Source organism: Dysidea avara, chromosome 15 (assembly GCF_963678975.1).
Source record: "Dysidea avara chromosome 15, odDysAvar1.4, whole genome shotgun sequence".
NCBI lineage: Eukaryota > Metazoa > Porifera > Demospongiae > Dictyoceratida > Dysideidae > Dysidea > Dysidea avara.
In genome coordinates, this window is record NC_089286.1 from 10,941,849 (window position 1) to 10,965,634 (window position 23,786).

Genomic DNA, 23,786 nt, shown 5'->3' on the forward strand with positions numbered 1-23,786 from the left:
CAATTTTGGTATCAACACGTCACACTTGAACTTTTGTAAATAGTTACAGGTAATCCACTACTATAACATATAGGAAGGAAATAATATCAGATGTTGGGATAATCATACAGTACAATAGTAACTGCATAGTAGGGACCACAAAGGAGTAGGTGTTGCCCACGAAATAATGTCACCCAAAAAACAGCCTCAATTTCCCCTGATGATGATGAGGCAGTATTGGTTAGGTAGAACTAAGCCCAAACAAGCTTTCAGATTTACCCAAAACGCTTTCAACAAGTTGCTACGGAATTTTAAAAACAATTTATTTAACAGAATTTTCTACTGACTAAGTAAGTAACTGACTGATGCCTTCAGACAAGTGTAACTCGATAATGGCTAAGGATACAGGCTTGATGCTTTCACTGTTTGACGTCGCTTTGGCCCGACAGGTGCCTTTTGGACGTACAATGTATTCTTCATGGACTTACCAGTGTCCTCCTTTGTGTCCCATCCGATTTGGTGATAGCACATGATGGCTTCCCTTCGTAACGGAAATCGTCCATATTTGTCATATAGTGGCTACTTTGATAGCAGAGGTGCTTTTCAAACAGTTCTTGCTGTGTAACGGGTTGAACATAGCCGACAACGAAGTATAATGGATACTTCACTTTTCAGACGATCATTGATATAACCAGGGCGCGTGGCACCATTTCTTTCGGTATGTGTGGATTGCAGAGGTGCTTTTCGAACAGTTCTTGATTCGAAATGCTGCGTAACTGGTTGAACAAAGCTGACAACGAAGCATAATGGATACTTCACTTTTCAGATTATAACTGGGACGCGCGGTGCCATTTCAGATGCGTGGGTTCACCAAGCCATAATAATTATTTACAAAAAATGTTAACAAACAAGTACACAGAAAATTTTGGAATTTTCAACTTGAGTAGGGACCATAGCACATCGATAAAAACTACTGAAACAAGTTGGAGTAGTGCACGATATTAAATCACAGTAAAACAACAAGAAGTGTTATATCCCTTCTGTGCTCATGATACCATAATGGAAATGCACAGTAGGGATATAACACTTCTTATTGTTTTACTGTGATTTAATATCGTGCACTGCTCCAACTTGTTTCAGTACTTTTTATCGATGTGCTGTAGTCCCTACTCTAGTTGAAAATTCCAAATTTTTCTGTGTACTTGTATTATAAATTTTCAGCCCTGTATTAACCAGCATATAAGTGCCATATGGTTAGTCCAGGTCACACAGTCAAAATTTTCAAAAGAACTTTTAAAATGTCAGATGATATTTCCAAGGCCTACCCTGTTACATATAATTGTAGATATGAGCTATGTATTTAAGATTAACAGTACTTCAGCAATGTCTTTTGAAACTAATTATTCTACTTTAAGTTTAAAAGTAACAGCATGGCCTCAAACATAATGTAATTCATGGATGTGTACAGCAAAAGTGTATAGCAAAAGGGCTAATTAAATCTAGAACAAAAATATAATGGGTGAATACAGTATTTGTGTGCACGGTTAATAAATGTGTGTTAAAGTTGTAGAAGGTTAATCATCATTTCCTTGTAATATTCTTTCTTTTGTCAGTTCAACTATAATTTTTTCTGTTGTTGCAGTGAGGGACTTAATTTCTTTGAGAGCACCTATTAATCCTGACCAGGTTTTTGTAGAAATCCCTCTGTCACTGGTCAGCCAATCTTCGAAGAGTGCTGCACAACATTTTATAGGGTCATGGTGACCCTGTTCCTTTATTACTCTTTTGTACTCCAACTCATACTCTAAAGCATCTGCTACCCAGCTCCAGTCAGCTGCTATTCTGGGAATCACTACCTTATGCAGTACCTTCATTGTAGGTCCTTATAAGATATAACAAATATACAGCTATCATAATTATGTATACCACATAGAAGATGGGCAAATATTTCAAGATGAATAATGAAAATAAAGCTTTATAATGCAACCTTTTTTGGAAATTGGATGGTTTTATACAGATTACTCAAATATGCATGATTGACCTCTAACTATAAATACACACAATTCGTAAGCCAGAGTAGGGATTTCTCATGTATAATTGTGTCTCTTCGCTACTGCATGAGTAAATGGATTAGTACTGTTAATACATGCCACAAGTAAGTTTCTTAAAACGGTGGCTACATGACACATTATATTAATTTGAGGTGTAAAAGTAGTGCTTATATTTACTGGACATAATAATAATGGCTATTAGCATTTAAGTATTGCACATGTAGTTTTTTCTTCTTACCACTATCACCTAAAGATTTTTTTGCTTAACTGTCTCATACCACATTCCAGCATATATTGCCAACTAACTTGATTTGGCTCTTGTATCTTGCTTCTGGTAGCTCTTGGGTAGTGAAGATGCGTTTAAATCAACCTGTATACAAATAAACAATTGCAGTATTACAAATAATGCACAATGTTTATTATTAGTTAACAAAAAGGGCAATTGGAACTAAACAAGGATTTTACTCTAGGGTACATTTATATGACAATTTGACCATTTCAGTTTTCTATTTCCACTGTTTCAAATTGCCTGCATACAAAATCATGTAACATGAAAGTTGTGTACAGTGGAACCTCAAGTATTCAAACACCTGATAACTGATTAGTTTGTGAAACTTCATAGTTACAATTGATGAAGTCCTGACCAACATGAATAAAATTAATGAAGTTGGTACAAGTTAATTTACATCAGTCAAAAGAAAGAAGAAAGTATAATTCATCATTGTAAAGATGAGTGAAGTAAACTAATAAGTTGAAAAGATATTCATTGCTCTAATGGAACATCCGTCAAACTTGCAGTCTTTAATAATAACAATACCTGCTCATGTTTGGACAGCTAAGGTCCATGAATATACAATGAGTGCAAAGCAGTATAACATATGGGAATAGGGTCAGCTCAAATGATTTGCTATGGAGACCAACACATTACTTATAAGCAATTACCTGTGATGTTAACCAGACAGTTTGTTCTACTGTCAATTGAGATATTTCATAGTCACACTTTATCAACTTAGTTGTACTATCAAACTGTTTTGGTAACATAGCCAAGTGCTTCTCATCAGTTCCCCCACATTGACAATAAAATCCCAACAAAAGCTGTGCATTTTGTAGTTGAAGATGATCACATGCTTTGTTTAGTGCTTCAATAAGTATTGTTTGTACTTCATAATGAATAGCTGGTGAGGTGACTTTATGTCTTATTTGAACTTCAATGTATCCCACTTTGTCAAGTAGACAAACAGCATGGACCGTGTCTGTAGTGTGAAAAGTTATCAGGTTACTGTATGTGTGACGTCTTTTCTTTGTAGAGTGTAGCGGCAGTTCCCAATTCATTGGTAAGTTTTGAAATATCTCCACAATAAAGCAGCAGAAGAATCCTTGTGGTAGAGGACATTGTGAAAACTGAACCAACAGTTCACTGTACCGAAGACTGCCATAATCCTCAAGAATGTTGTGACTAGAAGTGTAACTTGGTAACACACATGGCATAAAGTAACTATCTTCAGTGAGTGGAGCAACTATTTTTAAACAGGTTAGCAACTGAAAAAAATGTTCAGGTGAGATATCTGTATTTAGTTTTATTTGATGAATTAATGACTTTTGTAGTATACCTTCATGTTTAAATTCTTCAATGGCTTTTTTATCAAAACCAGCTCTTTTGAATGTGATCTTAGCAATACTAGTCAGTTTATCAAACAACCACTGGTGGTCAGTGATCACATACTGGGACATTCCAGGAACGTCATGATAGTAGAGTAGGATTCCCATCATGTGGAAGAACAACAAAGCACTTTGTATTTCTCTTTCATTTTTACTAAGACCTCCTTGTTGGGAGATTTCAATTACACTTTCATATAAAACAAACTTGAGATTTTGTTCAAGGGTATTTTTTTGTATTTGTAGCAACAATATAAACCATGTAATTGGCACATCATAAATATCTCGTTTTTCTACTAGTTCATGCACACGACTACGAATCAGTTCAGCAATGGGATCTTCTTTGTCACTACCTGCTGTTGTGTTATCAACTGGAAACAATATGGAATTGTTCTCATGTTCCCATAAGAATTTCTCACACTTAAATTCATGTGCAACAATTTCTAATTTCTTTTCTATGCTTTCTATATCTTTTTTACTTGCTTTGTCTGCATGTGTACCTACATAACACTGATATGAGTTGTTTCCTTCAATACCTTCAGTTTTGTTAGGTAGTATTGGGGGATTGATTTTAACACTGGAATCTTTCGAGGATGCCATAAGAAGTTTAACAAGATCTAAGTTTGTCATACTCAAATGATAAGGAACATATGACTGCTCCCCATCCTCACTATGAACAACCAATACTGGCTCATCCAGACTCTTTGCTCCTCCTTTCATATTGAGGATAATGAAAGTAAGAGCAACTGAACTCTTGATAGCTGGAAAAAGACTGATAAACTCCGGCTGACCACCAGTGTCCAACAGGTTGATCATGTTCCACACTTCTCCTAGTAATGGTGTGCCACGAGAAGTAAGAGATGCTGCAATATCATTTTCCACTGCAACCTTTGGCTTTGACTTAAATAATGGCAATCCTATTTGGGTTTCAGATGAAGAAGGCATCTTTTCAATGGATGACAAATAACTGTTAAGTTGCGCCAGCATTGTGTCATGGTTCATCTCAATCCACTGAGATTCCTTTCCTGATCCAAGTACACCAGCTCGTTTTATACTAATAATGTTTTCTGATGTTGCCACTCCTGTGCTATTGTGATGTGGCACAAATTTCTTTTTATAAAGCAAGTTAAGAAAGTTTGTTTTTCCAGCTCCAGCTGATCCAGTGAAACTAATAGTTGTGTATGACAATCTTAAAGTTAAACCACTAGATTTTGCTTCTTGAATTTTATCCATTATTTCTTGTTTCACTGTTAAAATATATATGTATTACCATATGGCTCCAAATTTTTGTAGCAAAAAAATTTCGTATTTTTTGTAATTGCACAGTAATTACAAAATTTTTATTACGAAATTTTCATATGCATTGAAATCGAGCCACCGATAGTTAAAGCACGAGGCTTGTGAGGGTTTAGCTATACGAGAGTGTTGGTATAAAAGGAGTTTGTTAAATACCATCTCCAAGTAGGCTACTATCACATGAAATTTACTATTGTTATCATTATTATTATTATTATTCTTCGACCTTAAAATAATGCTCGGTGTACTACCTGTCCAGTCGTTTTTGGTACACTTAATAACCTCTGACACAAGTATGATGCATTTTTCTCAGTACTCATCCATCCATTAAGCATCCGTGCTTCTGGTTTTGTCTTCACAAGTATTCTACTTCACGACGATGTAACTCGTGTTCCACATATTACCGTAAAAGCACGTACGTGCAAAGTCACGATTTTTTTTAATTATGAAAGGGCTTGAAATTACGAATTTATTTTTACGAAAATTTACTTATTGATGAAAACATGGCTTTTTATGAAATTTTTATACTACGAAAATTTGGAGCCATACGGTAGCTACCATACACAAACAGGAAAAGATATAGCAAATAGAATCATCAAATATCAAGACTTGGTTTGAACATGACACAAAACACATTCAGTAATTGGCTGGCTACAATGAACACTAAACCAGAGTCCAGCATATTTTTTGAAAGCTTTGCGCTTACTTAGTTAGAGCACAAATTATTTTGTCAAAATCTTCATTGGATCAGAGACGTGTCTTTTCCGTAGAATGTCTGTGTCATAGACAATTCTGGGGAGAGTGGGAAGGGTACTGGCCTTTCCAAGCTGTCATGAAGTATATGTGATATTTCAGGTCAAGAAACCCCAATTCTACTAACAGTACTATACTGTACTAAATGATTTATGACTTTCAGATACTATAGTGAGTATTTAGCACATTACTAAGAACTCCATCTTTCAATTTCCTCAGCTTCTTTGCTCTCAGCATAAACCCACAATTGAGTTTTCCATATTAAAGCTGTTTGTCATAATTCTTACATCATTATCCACTTAATAGCCCAATTAAATACACTTTGCAGTTTTCCACATGTACAGGTGATTTTACCAAATGGCACATACGTATTAGCTATAGCATGCTTTGCCTTATGTATACTAGGGGGGCAATAAATTTTAAATTTAAACAAGTAGAATAAGGATCGAAGTTGTGATTCTGAAAAAAAAACTGCATAAAAAAGAAGCAATAGGGATGGTGATTCACAATACTACTTAATACATCAATACAAGCCAAGCAGCTTGATTTGTGTACATTGAATTTAAGATTCCTATTTCGACTGTTAAAATAAAAAGCCGAAATAGGAATCTTAAATTCAATGTACACAAATCAAGCTGCTTTGCTTGTATTGATGTGTTAAGCAGTATTGTGAATCACCATCCCTGTTACTTCTTGTTTACGCATTTTTTTCAGAATCACAGCTTCGATCCCTATTCTACTTGTTTAAATTTACAAATTTTTGCCCCCTAGTTTCTGAAATTTTTTCATGTTCATGCACATGGACAACAGAATTTTATGGCTGGTGTGCGCTGCATGCAGTAATATAGTACTGCAGTAATATATAGTACTGCAGTAATATAGTATATGAAGGCTTGCTCCATGATGCTCAAGCATCTGTCTACTAGCTACAGGTAGAGTGTGTACTCATGATCAGTCTTAGCTATAGACTCTGAAATGGCATAATCATGCAACAGGCTGTATGTTAAATGCTTTGATCCATAACAATAAAGGCATTGATGGCACTGAAAGTATATACCATATAGTAAAAAAACTTTGATGATAAAAAGTGTGACGAAATCCCTCTGTTGAAAAATCGGAGGAAAAACTTTGGTGATTGAAATAATATTTGCCAAAGTTTTTACTACCAAAGTTTTTACTGTACGGTACGTAAGGATATTACGACAAGGTGTCAGCTCATCAGTTAAGTAGTGTAGTAAGTGTATAGGTAGCTAGCGTTGTTGTTGTAGCAATACTTTTGTAGCTACTGATCTAACAATGTGCTAGCTAAGGTGTGCTTTGCTATCTCCTGCAATGCTGAGAGTGACCGTATTTACTTTTTCAGTGAACTCTAGTAGCCGAGATTATCACATATATCAAAGTATTTGGCCAATCCATTGTGAGATGATGAACTAGCTGACGTGCGAACGGGAAGCCAGTTGGAAATGCTATCCCAAGGAGTGCTTACAACTGTGGGACACATTCCTAGGAAGATCTCCAAAATCAGCTCGATCTTTATTGCTTGGTGGTACGAGCTGACCTTCATCTCAAGTTCTAGTTACTCAATGTGCTTGTGTGATCATCTAAAATAATTGGTGAAAATTTTTTTTGGCAAACTGAATGCTATTCGCCAAAATTTTTTACTATACGGTAGTTGGAAAACTCTACCAATCTGTAAAAAGTAATAACTATCTGTAGCTACTATTTAGTCTTCTCTTGTGCAGATCCTTAAGGCAAGTGCTCTCAATATTTCGATCATGTACGAAGGAGACACGCCCTCTTTTTAATTCTGTTTTTTATGATGGGAGTTTTTTTTGTTTAATATAAAAGATGATCAAGACACACGGTAGTGTGTCGTGCGGCCCAAGAAGCCGGCGCACTACACCATGAGTATATTGACAGGAAGAACGAAAAAGCAATTTTCGCACCTCTGTAGCTCTGTGCTGCCTTGATGAAACAAAACGATTTTTGCTGTGGACACACCCTTCAACTTCAGTACTCCACATACCAAATTTGAGCAAAATCGCTTCAGGCGTTCCCGAGATATGCGACTTCAAAAATTGGCTTAGTTTCTTCATTTTTTTTTCTTATTATTTTTCTCCCACACTTACAAAAACTGCTATAAAACGCGAACACCATGTCCGATTGCCTTGACATTTGGCACAGACAAGGGGGGTATAAAGGCGCATCTCGGTACCAACTTTGGCTGGAATACAATAAACAGGCAAAGAGTTATGAGCGATTATTTACGAAAAATAACATCAATATGTTGTCACGCCTACAGGGTAAACCGCGTATGGGAAGAAGTTGAAAATCGGTAGGTAAATAGGTTAACTATTGAACCTCAAACCTTTTGGGATTTGAAAGAAATCAAGCTAAGATACAGCAAAAAAACCAACAGTGTGTAACAATCATGCAATCGAGATTAGCTAATAAAAAATGACTACTTGCCACACCTACCAGATAAACCACTTTGGGTAATGCTTTGAAAATCACTGTACAGATGGAGTAATCATCTTAGAAAGGCTCTTCAATGGTGTAGAAGAATCAGACTTAAAGCCACGGAGTTATAACACGAAATCCAACTTGGAGTAGCAAGTGTGAGATCGAGATACTCTAATAGAGCAGTCACCCTGAAAAGAATTCAAGAGATCAGCTAGAAACAAGTAATATGTATAGAGATCAGCTACAAACAAATCACTCTGTAGAGAGTTCAACTACAAACAATTCACCCTGTAGAGAGATCAGCTAGAGGAAGTCACCTTGTAGAGTGTTCAGTTACAAAGAAACCACCATGGAGAGTTCTGTAATAAATATATGTATTACATATATAATTTGTACATTTACTGATAAAATCAGAAATATTTAAAGTATTTAACATTTGCTTCATCTTTTCTTCTTCCTGTGATAAAGAAAAAAAGATAGGTTAAAAAAGCCTCAAAATTGGCCTATTTGGGGTATACAAATACAAAAAGAAGTGAAATCTAATCCAAAACAGCCAAGCTGTAAAAAAAGTAGTCTTGGCACAAAATTCACCTGAATTGCCGTTATTAAAATTTTTACCATTAACCTACCATCACAGCCATTTCTTGGCCACCACCTTGGATTTCACACCTTTTTTCACCATAGCCTTATACTGTTTTCTTACGCAAATTCTTTCCCCCATAGCCTCAGAGCTGCCCTTAATTTTTGATTGCGTACAAATGGGACACACACCCTTTTAGATTCGAAGGGTTACACTATTTCTGATAGCTTACGAAGCTTGTTATGTCGATTCTTGACTGATAAATGGCTGTAGCAGCCCTTAGGAAAGTGCCCGGAATGCGGTTTCAGTGATGGGCTATGGGCCACACCCCCTTCACTGATGCGAATTGAAGAACTCTAAAACATTCAGAAACAAATTTCAGTGAGTAGCATTTATGTGTAATGTTTAGTTTAATACATCTTGATGCGTTTTAGTCCCATGCGTTGCTTCAAATGGCATTTTTAAAACTGCTATACTTTTGCTTTTATGGCTTCGTGAGTGAATGGCATCTCGAAGCCATGATTCTTGCTCTATATCTCACAATCACCTTAGAAAGCAAAGATTTTAATACCACACAGACCTGGGTAGGAATGATTTTAAAATACGCCATACATTTTTAGTGCTGATATCTACTTCCTGTGGGCTGTAGATGCATGAAATAAGAATAAGAAGATAGAGATTTGGGAAGATTTTGTAAATTTTTAAAAACTCCCAAAACCACTTCCCTTGTGTTTTATACTCCCAGTTCAGTCTTCACAACACTAGAGGAAGGTCTGGAAGGTTTTTGAAGCATATCCAAGCCTGGAAGGCTGCTTTTGGTGTGTGTTCTATTAGAGAGTTTTTGAAAAATTTTGCACCGGTCCCTATTATGTACCACTGTCATGGTTCATGATACACTGCTTTGTCCCACTCACATAGCGGGCATAACATAGCTGAAAACAAAGTATAGTGTTGCACCGATATGGGAATTTGCTGATATCCCAATAACTGCATACTAAATCAAACCAATAATTTAAACTGATCCGATATAATCCCACGTTGTTATCTAAAAAAATAATCTTGTATACACACAGATACACATACTAAGTTACAAGGAATAGTATTATTGATTACTGTCAGTCACTGGTAAATTTTTATGCATTATTTAAATTCATATGTTTGCCTAATCAAGCAGAAGTTGTTCTGTATAAATAATAACTCCTCAGAAAGGTGAGGTAGTAACCTATTTCTCTTCTCATCATATAGGTCACCAGCAGCTGAAACTAATTGTTCAGATGGGACTGAAGTGGCTGGAGCACTCAAGAAATGCCTGGCCAGAATTGATAGTGTAGGAAATTCCTTATTGTGCTGTCCCCATCAATTGCATGGGTCCCCAGTCTTGTAGTTAATTAGTGAATCATTAAGGTATTTGTCAAGTTCACTGGCTGTACTGGAATTTGGGTTTTGATCACTGGAGTCAGCTATAATTGCTGTGAAAACATCTAACAGTACAGGGTTATTCAAAGGGCACATCCTTTTGGGGGCAGCAGACTCTTGTGGCTCTGCTTTAGTGGCAACCTTCATCATTTCATCTAACAACAATTCCTTTACAGTAGCCTTTATAATATTCCCCTCCAAAAAATCTATCCTCAAACCTAGGATCAAGTGTTGTCAGTGCAAGCTCCTTCCTACCTTCAACTCCAGTAAAACGTGTCCTAAGAGAATGAAGAATCTGTGACTTCATGGTGCATATCCCACTGTCATCCTCATTCTTTTCTAAAGTTCTAATTAAAACATGAATGTAAGGTATCACAATTGATATAGAAGCGAGTCTTGCAGAAATAGAGTGGGTTACTTCTTCAGTGGGACTTAGTAGTATGTCAACACATTTTATCACCAATCCTAACTGGTAAGTAGACAGCTGCTGAATATTGTCATTTTTAGCACAGCAAGCAGCTATAGCCATATTTTGTTCTAGGACTGATTGGAACATAGCGTGGAATTCCAACTGGTACTTATTTATGTCTTGTTTCAACTTGTGCTGTGGCAAGTTGTACTGTAGTCTGGTTCCATATGGATTTAATTCTGACATGGCAGATTAAAGCAACAAAGTTGGCTCAGTGATTCCTTACAATCCTTAGGGTCTATAAAGTGATTTCAGAAGGGGCGTGACCATGAACTCCCCTGCACCCTTTCATACAACAGCTAATTTTGACAACCCATGAAATTAAAACCCACTACATTTTCTATACTGAGCCTTTTTCTCAAACACATTCCCAAGGTTAATAGTTACTATTAGTGAGAGAGTAGTCCATAAAACATGCCATAATAAAATATTATGACTCTGTATCAAAGATACACAGCTTAAACAAAACTATAAGTTTAGCAAAAAATAAAATCACTAAAATTTAAACACGGCTATGAAGGATTGGATTTTTTACAATTGTTACTTATTTTCTATCAAAAACATGTCCATGTTTGCACATACTGACTAAGTACTGTGCACAGAACACCTGGTTACCGGATACTTCACACTTGCTGGTGTTGCAAATAGGCTCAACCTTATAGCCAGAATTAACAAGGCTTCAAGTTGACTTTGATCACCTCTTGGAGAGTAGTGAAAAGAAAAATCTTCAGCTTTAATCATTTCCAGATTATATTACCTATCTGTTTAATGCTGTCTTTTTACTATATGCATATCTCTATGTACAGTAACTGATCATAGTCAGTGCTAAACTCAAGGCAAGTTTTCTATTGGCACTATAGCTATACATTCAAGGAAATACCAATTCCGTAAACGTAGGTTTAATGGTTGCTTATTATATTTTCAGATCATAGCGCACTCCTTAATGAAGAGTGTTCCATGCCAATATTTGATAATAGCAATACTTTTTAGCCCAGCATACAGAAACTGCTAGAGAACGAGCAATTATCATTGTCACCAATATAATTATACCAGCTGCAGGTTATACTGCTCTGGAGGGATTATTGAAATCTGAGAATCTGAGTGGACTTAAAACCATTGGTTTAAAGTTATATACAATTGAACATGACAATGGTCTCTTACCTTTATCTGATTTTGCCATCTCTTTGGAATTTGAATAACAGAACAGCAATTAGGAAATAGAATTGTACAAATTTAGCTGTGTAGTGTAATTCTGGCTATATGTACGGTTGAGCCTGTTTACAACCTATATCCAGTAATGCACAGTACAGTACAATACTGACCATGTTCTGAGCACAGTACATAGCCAGTGTACTACAAACACGGACATAGTTTTTGATAGAACAATCTGATACTGTGAATACCTTAATAAAAAGCTGTGCTTAAATTGTAGCGATTTAAATTTTTGCTAAATGTACAATTTTGTTTTAAGCTGTGTATCTTTGATACAGAGTCATAATATTCTATTATGGTATGTTATGGATTACTCTCTCACTAATAGTAACTATTAACCTTGGGAATGTGTTTGAGAAAAGGGCTATTCAGCATTGAAAATGTAGTGGGTTCTAATTTTGTGGGTTGTCAAAATTAACTGTCGTACAAAGGGGTCCAGGGGGAGTTCATAGTGGCATCCCTTCTGAAATCATTTATACATCCTAAGGAATCACTGAACCAAATTTGGTGCTTTAATCTGATTTTGGCTAAATTTTGCCATAACAGACCCTACTATTGAGGTTCTCTTGGATTCTTGTGAGGCTATGTGATGCAGTAGACAAGTGTATTTTCTGTCGGTTGAATGTAATACAGAAAATAAGCTCCCACATGAATACTATATGGTTGTCACGTGAGCCTCTCTCACATGACAGTAGGTATAAAAGGTAAGGTAAAGTGTTACAATTTATTCTATGCCACGTGTTTGTACGAGTGGGCTATGAGTGCGTTAATGCGTCTTCTACAGCAAGTTAGACTACGAGTAACGGCGATGGAGAATGTGGCCACCAGGATGGTGAGCTTTAACGGCAGCAAAAACCGAGACACTGACCAGCAGAGAGGTGGACTTTTGATCCCGAAGATGCTGTAAAGAAGGTGCTTACTGCTTAGACACATTGAGGGGATATAGAGGAAGCGCTTGGCTGAGGAAGCTCGGTGAACAGCAAGAAAAATGTTAAGGGGAAAGTATGCTGGCAGCACAAAGTTCTAGCAACCGTATCCTTCATGCTGATACCGGTAATATTATAAATAATGCCACATGTTGATGGAACAAACAAGGTGCTCAATAGATGTGTTGATTGAGCAAGCAAATTAATCTCATGTGCTGATATGTAGTACTGAGCAGAGCTTGTGTTGGCAGTACTACCTGATAGTATTGTAGTAGGAGTAAAGGCCCCAATCACAATGTTCAGTTAATGTCACAGTGATGATATCACTAAGGAAATGTTGCTAATGTGTTGATAGTAGTGAGTAAAGGGCTCAATCATAAGTCCACGTGTTGGCAGCTAGTACCGAGTTAAAGGCTCAATCATGACATTCCGATGCCTTGAAATGAATTACAGTTCTACTGATTTCAATTGTACCACTATTATGAACTCCAAAGTAGAAGAGCAGCTGCTTTGTGTTATATAGCCATGGTGAACCCTTCTTATTGAATAGTTATCCAGACAATTAAAACCAGGGGTTCCACTCCGAAGCACATTGTTTATAATAGAGTCCTTTCCCTAGTTATAAGAAATTATATTATGTTTAGAAGTTATAGGAAGTTCCACGACCAATTTCATTTATTCTTTAAAAGTAACTTAACATTGTCCAATGCTGTCTAATCAAAAGTTTGCGTTCAGATTGCTATTGCTATTCCATCTATTAGAACATGTGTTGTGGATTTTAAAATAAATTTAAAAAATGTAAAAAGAAAAATATGATTTCTGGAAATTCTTGGAACTGCCCCTGTAAATGTCCATGTACCAGAAAGTGTCTAGAGCATCCTTATATGTGGTTTGATACAGAATTCTATAACAAATAAAGGAAAATGAATTTTTGGTAGTTAAGTTGACCTGTTGCTGTTCTCAAGTAGGGGGAAGACATTTTTTTCCTAACACTATTTAAAATGTATGCCTACAAAATTCAATGAATGGTTAATTCAACACAGATTCGAATAGTAAATAGAATAATCTGTGTACCGTCAGCTTTTGTCCATACAGAGAAATCCCAGGGTAGTACCTCAATTTATAGTACTGTTATCTGTTATCAAATATAAAAGTGCATGTGCAATGTATGCACTATATTGGAGAAGAAGACAAGAAGGTGCATCTGGCTTGAGAAGCACCATAGGAACAAATTTGGTCAAACTTGAGAGAATGCTGTTAGAGAGTTTAATATAGTAAGTTTGTGGCCACATAGCATTTCTAAGAATTCAATTCACCATTATAAACCACAACTCAAGGATCCTCTATAGTTACACTGGAGATGCAATTCTCCAATGGACTATTCACCACATTTTGGCTAATGGTCCAAAGGAACCGGCGTATAGGAACACCACAATCTACGGACCAAATTAAGATGGTTATATACACAGTCAAATTTACAACCAGTTATCATGTTATGAGTGTGCTTTTTACTATACTGTATGTGATATTCACTGGTATTACTTGTTCTTGGTGGCAAAGGTTAAGTTCACATGTTGATAGTAGACTGAGCAGAGTTCAACCATCTATTGAGCAAATGGATCAATCATCTATGTTAATGTGTTAATAAATAGTACTGAGCAAAGGGCTCAACCAGCTATATTGTTAATGTGTTGATAGCAGTACTAATCAAAGGGCTTAACCAGCAATGGTTCATGACTGAATGAAGGACTCAACCAGCTATGTTGTTCATGTGTTGATAGCAATACTGAGCGGAGGGCTCAACCATATATTGATAGTATATAGTATTGAGCAAAGGCTCAACCATCTGTTGTTCATGACCGAGCAAAGGGCTATATTGTTCATGTGTTGATAGCAGTACGGAGCAAAGGGCTCAACCATCTATTATACTCATGTGTTGATAGTAGTATTGAGCGAAGGTCTCTACCATCTATTGGTCATGATTGAGCAAAGGGTGCATCCAGCTATATTGTTCATGGGTTGAATAGCAGTACGGCTCGATCACCTATTGTTCATGTTCTGATAGTAGGCATATGCATGCATGGCTAAAGGGCTCAAATTATTATTGGTATAGCTATAAAAATAAAATAAAAAGTTCTAAAATAAATAGATTTAAAATAAAGTGGAAGTATGTATGCATAAAAATAACCCCCTCCCCAACTTGGTCATTGTGTTTGATAAAATAGTAGCAACAAAATATAGCTACAGTCGAATGTTTAATTATGAAGTCCAACTAGTCTGGCAATGCAGTTGACAAGTCAGGGCTGTCAACAGGTAAGAGGATGGAATTGATAACATCAGCATTTGTGAAAATGAACAAATTAAATTAGAAAGAAGTTCCAATCACATGTGGTACTGACTTGATTACCAGTAAATTTGACCTCAAGTTTGGGATACTATCATTGGGGTAGAAGCAGGCTCCAAGGGATCTGCATGGACGTAAATAATGAGAAATGTTAGATGTGCTGCTTTAATTTGTAGCCTTATACATATTGCATAGTTTTCTTAAACTCATGGCTTCTGACAAATAGATATGGAGCTTTAAAAATTGACCAAAGACCAAATGGTCACAGTCCAGAGGGCTATTGTATGCATTACCATTGGTGGAATGGTCTTAGAGGACCAGTACTTATTGCCAAGGCAACCTATAGAGCCGATACATGTATGTGTGACCAAAGACAGAATGGCCATAGCCTAAGAGGGTTGCCTGTATGTACAACCAATGTTGGAATAGTCATGGTCTGTAGGTATGTCCACAGATGGATTGGTCATAGTCTGCGGTGGAGTGCTGGTATAATAATATGACCAAAGATGGAATGGTCACAGCCTGGAGCACTGGTATATATGACCAAAGATGGAATGGTCTTAGCCTGGAGTGCTGGTATGTAAGACCAAAGATGGAATGGTCTCAGCCTGAAGTGCAGGTATTATATGACCAAAGATGGAATGGTCACAGCCTGGAGTGCTGGTAAATATGACCAAAGATGGAATGGTCATGGCCTGGAGTGCTGGTATGTATGACCAAAGATGGAATGGTCTCAGCCTGGACTGCTGGTATGTTTGACCAAACATAGAATGGTCACAGCCTGGAGTGCTGGTATATATGACCAAAGAAGGCCCGTAGCCAGGGGGGGGGGGGGGTTCGGAAGAACCGCCTTCTTGGGAAAAAGGTCCACAATTTCAGTTAAAAGGTCCACAATTTTAGCAAAAAGGTCCACAATTTTAGTATACAAGTCCAAATTTTCAGTAGCAAAAGTCCACTAGCTACAGTTTACTAGATACCACTAATAAGAAGCTAAATTAAGTGCTCTGAGTAGCTGGCTCATTCAGTGCTTGTAATCCAATGCAAAATCGAGATACTCTAATAGAGCAGTCAACCACCCTAATAGAACAATCACTCTAATAAAACAATCACTCTAATAAAACAATCACTCTAATAGAACAGTCACAATTACATTTTCTTTTAAAATCTGTATGTAACTACTTAATTTGTTTACAAAGCCATATTTGTTGACTAAACTAGAACTTTCATAATATAAAATTTTTGGTGGGCAAGCCCCTCCCATGCAGAGCCCATAAATAGCATCCATGCTTCAATGCATGATCCAACAGAACGCTCAATCTTTCCCATTCTTATTCACTGTGACATTCCAATATATTATAGACACAGATGGTATAATCACAGATGGTATAATTACAGTAGCAGTAGAGAGATATTTCCCAGATGTCATCCAAATAGCTGGTCTTGAGCTTACCTAAAAATTGTTGACTGAAATGCCACTAAATTCAACCTTTTAGTGTCTATTCTCAAAAATTTCCTGGGGGGGGGGGGGGGGGCATGCCCCCAGACCCCCCTAGTTTCAAAGATGGAATAGTCACAGCTGAGGAAGTGGTTATGGTGTCATTACCTATGACAAAGGATCTCACTTTGAGGCTTACAACCTGAATGCCAAGAGGGCTTTGGAAAGGAGGTGTCAGTAAGCCAACATGTTGATTACTCCATATTTTTGTTATAATTGTTATGTAGTGATAAAGGCACATGCAGCCACTATAGTTATTTATGGTCCTGTAATGCAGTAAAGAAATATCCAGTTATTTACAACCACATAGAAGCCAGGTGGCAGTTACAGTACAAGACAATGGGAGATGTGGTTCTTTTTTTGGATTTATACATAGTTAAGTTGCTTGAATTGCTTGCTTGTTTAGTATTCTGCAGGTTTCTTAAGCTCTGATGAGATTATACACAGCAACTCATGCTATGTTCTATGCCCTGCTGGCCAGGCAGCAAAACGTAATCTTCAGCAAAATGGGAGATAAACCATCTAACACAGGTGTAACAAATCATAGGTGGCTGATAGAAGCCAGTGGCTCAGTGATATACTAATTCTGAGGAGAGTAGATTGTCTGTCACCAAGCAATTGGGCTTATAAATTCAAGTATTACTGTAATGCTTTCTTTGTTACCCTAGTGTGTGTTAAAGTCATTAACAGTAGCCCACGCTTGGCGGCGCACAACCCAATGTGGTGCTGTGTTGTGGTTGGTTGTAAGGGTAATAGTATGATGAGGTGTATTTTCTGTCGGTTGAATGTAATGAATTAGACAGAAAATAAGCTCCTGCATGAATACTATATGGTTGTCACGTGAGCCTCTCTCACGTGACAGTAGGTATAAAAGGTGTTACAATTCATTCTACGCCACATGTTTGTACGAGTGGGCTACCCTGCCCTCCCCCCCCAATACTGTTTGGGTTTTCTTTTCTTGATTCTCTGTAGGTAATTTTGATGGAACTTGAAGGCCTTGGCAGAATGAAATCATGGATTTCCTGTTTACTTGAACATTAGTTAGTGCACAACATGAGTGGAGCCAACTTTTGGTTTTTCCTAGTAGGTTAAAAAAAAAAAACCTACCCCAGGGGCTGCCTTGGGCTGGGCAGTCTCAAATTTATGTTTAGCTTATTATGATTTTGGCTAGCCCCCACTCCTCTGTTTTGTATATCACCCCCCTTTTCAAAACTGATGGGCTGTAATACTAGCTTTGTGCAGTGTAAATCCGTTAGTGTGATTTTGTGTGTTAAAGTCATTAACAGTAGCCCACACTTGGTGGCGCACAACCCAATGTGGTGCTGTGTTGTGGTTGGTTGTAAGGGTAATAGTATGATGAGGGAGTTGGTGAAAGTGACCCACTATACTCCTACAAATAATTGTTATGTCAGCTATAGCTCTTTGAGACAATAACCCAACTAGCTGTAGTGAGTGAGCGAAACAACCGAAGTGTGCCAAGGAAGCATCTTGCATAGCCTTCACCATGTTGCTCCTGACATTTTTTTACATTTTCTGGACTTTTTGGTTAACACCTTTTGTTGAAATATTACAAAGTCATTTTGTTGGATACCACCAAAGAGATGACTTGAAAATCAGTCTGTGTATAGGTAACCATCAGAGTTCAAACCTTTTGTGGTTTAAATAAAATCTAAGTAAGAATTACAGAGTTACAGGAAAAAGCAACATAATGTAACATTGGTTGGGTCAAAATACTCTAATAGAACAGTCACAAAGTAGCAAAAAGTGCACAAAAACTGTCGACAGTTCGAACCAGGGACCTAACTCCCAACTCCCAAGGTTAAACCTTTAACACTATTGAACCATTCTTTTCACCTGTTCAGCTAACTTAATTTCTACCTTACAAGTAGAAGAAAAAATAAGAATTTTAAGTTGATAAGGAATCAAAGCATAAAGTAGTAAAACAAGGGAATACTAAAAAGTGGTGAAACAAGGATGATTGCCTATACCTGCAGATATACTAGTGGACATTAAATCCCTCTTTCAATCAATAACTATTGGGAAATAAACGTCCACTAGTCTTAGTATATCTGCAGGAGGTATAGGCAACCTTCTTTGTTTCACCACTTTTTAGCAATTCTTTGCGTCACTACTTTCCGTTTTTGATTCCCAATCCAACTTAAAATTCCAGTGTGTGGAATAACTTTTTAGACATACATATACTAACATACTGTCAGAACATTGTGAAAGTTGAATGGAATCAAACAATTTTACCAAATGTGACCAGATCTGCGAAAACAGGACACAATCGCATTTTTTCGAATTCCTGTTTATTAAATATTTATAATCTACCTAGCCAAGTGTACCCTCTGGCAAAGTTTCAGCTTCATTTGCTAATAACTTTGGGAGTTACAGCCCTACAAAGTAGCAACAACAGAAAAATCGATTTGTACAGCAAGTACAACTAATCCACAATTACTATAATGATTTAGAACAACGTTCTGACCTACCAACTTTGAAATCACTTCAGGCAGAACAAGGAAATCTCCACCGCCTTGTTTCTGAGGTCTCAACTAAACTAGACAACTTAAGCTCCCGAAATGTAGTACCAATTGATGAATCATTGGAACCTACTGACAGAGTACTAAGTACAGAGTCTTCATGGCATTCAGACCATCAAAACCTATACAATTCCATTTCTAGTCTCTCAGAAAAGATAAATGGTCTGTGTGTTAATAATGATCAACTACAAAACCAAATAACCACCACAGTTTCATCCTTAAATGTTGCAAATGAACAAGCACAGACTGTTTCTCATGCACCAACAAACCCAGCTGAAATTGTAGACGAATACTTAAACCGTGAAAGGCGTAAACTCAACCTTGTTATTTATGGGATACCTGAAGCTTCTGCTACTTCAGCTCCTGATCGACAACTGGCTGACTCAAATAGTTTCACTGAACTTGTTGGCTCTGAATTCAAAATCAGTAACTTGGAAATTAGTAAATGCGTCCGCCTGGGTAAACCAAAAAACGATAAACCAAAGTCTTTACTTGTTACAGTAGAAGTCAATGCTATTCGTAGACAAATCTTGAGAAATGCAAAGCACTTGCATCACAGCAACACTTATAAACGTGTTTTTATCTCACCTGATCTAACTCTCCAGGAGAGAGAGGCAAACAAACAACTACGCCAAGAGCTGAGACGCCGAAAAGATGCTGGAGAATCAAATCTGATAATTAAGAATGGCAAAATTGTTTCTAAGCAATCAACTCAAAGAGAGGCTCCTATGGAAACTACTAACACTTCAAATTGACTACCTCCGTTACATACTCATGATTCCATAAAATTCTTATCATTAAACATTCAAAGTATTACAAGTAAGAAAGAATCATTTTGGGAACTTCTGGAACATGAAAAACCTGGTGTTATCTGCTTATGTGAAACTTGGCTGAACAATAACATTCTAAACAATGAAATTTTACCCCCTAATTACAACGTGTACCGATGTGATCGTGCTGATGGTTACGGTGGAGTTCTTATAGGAGTTACTTGTGACATTTTGTCTGATTTGATTGATGCACCTCCTCATTTGGAAATTTGTTCTGTATCGCTTAAACTATCTAGTAATGTTAAGTTAATAGCTATCTGTGCATATAGGCCACCTCGTCCGGATGTAACATACCAAGCTAACTTGTGTAATTACATAATTGACATAGTTGACAAACATCCAGAGGAAACTGTATGTTGTTATGGTGATTTTAACTTACCAGACATCGACTGGGAAAACGGATCAGTTACATCTCACAGATACCCTCTCGAAATTAATGATCTTGCCTTAAACATGTCCACAGAATGTGGATTCTCACAACTGGTCAATTTTCCCACTCGAGGACCCAATACACTTGACTTATATTATACCTCCCACCCATCTCTTTGTGAACAGTGTATGCCACTGCCTGAAATTAGTGATCATTGTGCTATTTTGACTACCATGAAATTAACAATTACCCACCAAAAGTCTGTGGGCCACAAAGTTTATCTTTGGAAGCAAGCTAATTTACAAGAAATGAAGAAAAGTATGGTGGAGTTTTCCTCCAAACTTACACAAGATTATTCTATTGAAACACCTGTAGAAGTACTATGGTCACTATTTCATAACAAATTATTAAGTCTGTTAAACACATTTGTCCCATCAAAGATCAAACACACTAGCAACCGTAAGCTTTGGATAAATCATAAGATCAAACAGTTGAGAAGACATAAACAAAAGGCCTACAACAAGGCCAGACAAACGAATTTATCACTACACTGGACACAATTTAAAGATCTTAAAAGACAAATGTAAAGAGAATGTCATAAGCCTTATAACAAGTATATGTCTGACATTATCCATGTTTCATATGTAAATAGTAAAAAGAAAAAGTTATTTATTTTCATAAAATCCCTACGGAAAGACTATTGTGGTGTACCAACTTTACAAAAAGATGGACTTCGGCATGATGACAACCAAGCTAAAGCTAGTATTTTAAACCAGTATTTTTCCTCAGTTTTTAGTAATGATGAACATCTCCAACCACCCCCGGATATGGGGCCTAGCCCCTATCCAGATATACCTAATATTGAGATCTGTTGTGAAGGAATCACTTGCATACTTAATGATCTAGACCCATCAAAATCCCATAGTCCTGATGAGGTACCTGCTAGATTACTGAAATCCATGGCTGCTGAAATTTCTCCTAGCTTGAAGCTGATATTCTCTGCTTCCCTTCATCAAGGTGCCATCCCACAAATTTGGAAACAGGCTATCGTGACACCCTTATTTAAAAAAGGTGATAGATCTAACCCCTCAAATTATCGACCAATATCACTTACGTGTATATGCTGTAAAGTTCTGGAACATATTGTACATACAAACATCATGTCTCACTTCTCTGACCACAGTGTACTCTCTGAATCCCAATTTGGATTTCGTAAGAATTATTCAGCTGAATTACAATTAATAAAAACATCGCATGATTTTGCTTCTAGCTTAAACAACAAAGGCCAAACTGATGCCATATTACTAGATTTTAGCAAGGCTTTTGACCGAGTACCGCATCACTTACTGCTCACAAAGCTTCAACATTATGGTGTAAGTGGTAACATCTTGAACTGGATTACTGACTTTTTGGACAGCCGTACTCAGCGTGTGGTATGTGGTGGTGTCACCTCTAAACCTATAAACGTAACTAGTGGCGTACCTCAGGGAAGTGTGTTGGGACCATTATTATTTTTAGCATATATTAATGATATCACCACCAATTTATCATCTTCCTGTCATTTATTCGCTGATGACTGTATTTTGTACAGAAAGATTGATACACTGGATGATGCTAAAATACTTCAAGAAGACTTGAGAAAACTGGAAATATGGGAAGAGACCTGGGGCATGAAATTCAATATAGAGAAATGCATGATATTAACAATCACATTAAAACATAATCCTTACATTACGGGATACACCCTCCATGGCAAAAAACTGAATCCTGTTGTAAATGCTAAATACTTGGGTATCAATTTTGATAGCAAGCTTACATTCAACCATCATGTGGACACTGTTTGCCAAAAAGCTAATAACACTTTAGCATTCTTACGAAGAAATCTGAAACACTGTAACCAAAGAGTTAAGCTAGATGCCTACAAGATATTTGTTCTACCAATTTTAAACTATGCTGCGACAGTTTGGTCCCCACACATGCAATACTACATCAATAAACTAGAAGCTATTCAGAAGCGTGCTGCTCATTTTATTGTGTCAAATTACCGCAGATTAAGTAGTATATCACATATCCTAAATTCACTAAAGTTAAAATCCATAGTGTACCACCATACAAGGCTTCGTCTCTTGATGTTCTACAAGATTGTCAATCACCTAGTAGAGCTTCCTATCCCCAGTTATATTGTACATTCTACAAGATATTTACGAGGAAACCAGGATAAATTCATCAAACCATCTGCTACTGTTGATGCATACAAATTTAGTTTTTACCTAAGATCAATTACCCTATGGAATCAAATACCAATCAATGATATTTTTTCCCTAAATGATTTTGATAGTATTAATCAACACTGACACATTCAATGAAAAACAGTAATTAATAATCTAAAGACATTGTTTTTATACTCAAATTTGTGAGTTGTACAATCATATAAATTACAGGCGCTTACAAAAACTGCTGTAACTTACCAACGGGTTGAGGTACAGGCTAAAGTTTTCACCATCGTGTTTGCCACGAACAGGGGAATCAATTACTGGGTAAGTTTTTCCTTTACTCACTCTTCTTTACTGCATACAAAGGCAAAATTCGTGAAGAAAAATCAATTGCGTACGATCGCTTTGACATGATGTAAACAAACGCTCATAACTTACGTATCCTTGGATCTACTGCAATGAAACAAAGAGTTTCCAACTCCTCTTGAGCAGGCGAATAAGATGATATCCAGGTTTTTATTGTTAGTCCTTTGCTTCACTAAGAAAGGTTAAAAAAGTTTACGGAATGTTTTCAATGATACGCAAGCATTTCACCCTATGTATTCAATGCTTTATACTGTAAATTTAGGCTAGTTCGATTATGTCCCTTTTTTGCAGATCCAGTCACAAATCTTTAAACTTTTGTTGTTTCTCCTTTCCTGTGTTTTTACCAACTTGGATGTCTGCCAATCATAGGAGCCACCTATGTACTGTAGAGCTGATTACTAATCAATCATTCACAGACATCGATACTACAGTATTTTAAACGGTCACATAAAAGAGCTTCTATTTTGGTCTTCACCATCCTTCTTGTGCTGAAATGTCAAGGTTGTGATTCAGTAGTCATGATCAGTCATTATTTGCATCAGTAAGACAGTACTCTAGCTCGATCATTAGCTAGTATCAGTAGCTAGTATCAGTAGGCTGGCTACTGTACACATCTCCCGGGTCGATATCAGAATTGAAACCAGGTTATAGAATATCTGGCATGATTGGATCATAAGTGAAATGGATCAATTAGTGGAAGTGTATTGGCCTAGTCCAGCTCAGTGGCGTAGCTACCATTAAGGCAACCGAGGCAGCTGCCTTGGTAAAAAAATGCTCAATAATTCAGGCTGAGCAGGTCTGAGTTTTGGCACACTGAATTTTCTACT

At 36.9% G+C, this 23,786-nt stretch overlaps 2 protein-coding genes across 3 annotated transcripts in view; both read right to left on the bottom strand.

Moving 5' to 3' along the window:
- LOC136245998 (uncharacterized) overlaps positions 1 to 23,786 on the bottom strand; it is a 220,963-nt gene that overhangs the window by 91,458 nt on the left and 105,719 nt on the right. The gene's annotated exons all lie outside the window — the stretch shown is intronic.
- On the bottom strand, positions 1,410 to 4,952 carry LOC136245990 (uncharacterized). The gene is made up of 3 exons (XM_066037440.1): positions 2,973 to 4,952; positions 2,337 to 2,400; positions 1,410 to 1,861 (listed from the first exon to the last, which is right to left on the bottom strand). Exons 1-3 carry the CDS (start codon positions 4,917 to 4,919, stop codon positions 1,554 to 1,556), a joined length of 2,319 nt encoding a protein of 772 aa, XP_065893512.1. The 5' UTR covers positions 4,920 to 4,952; the 3' UTR covers positions 1,410 to 1,553.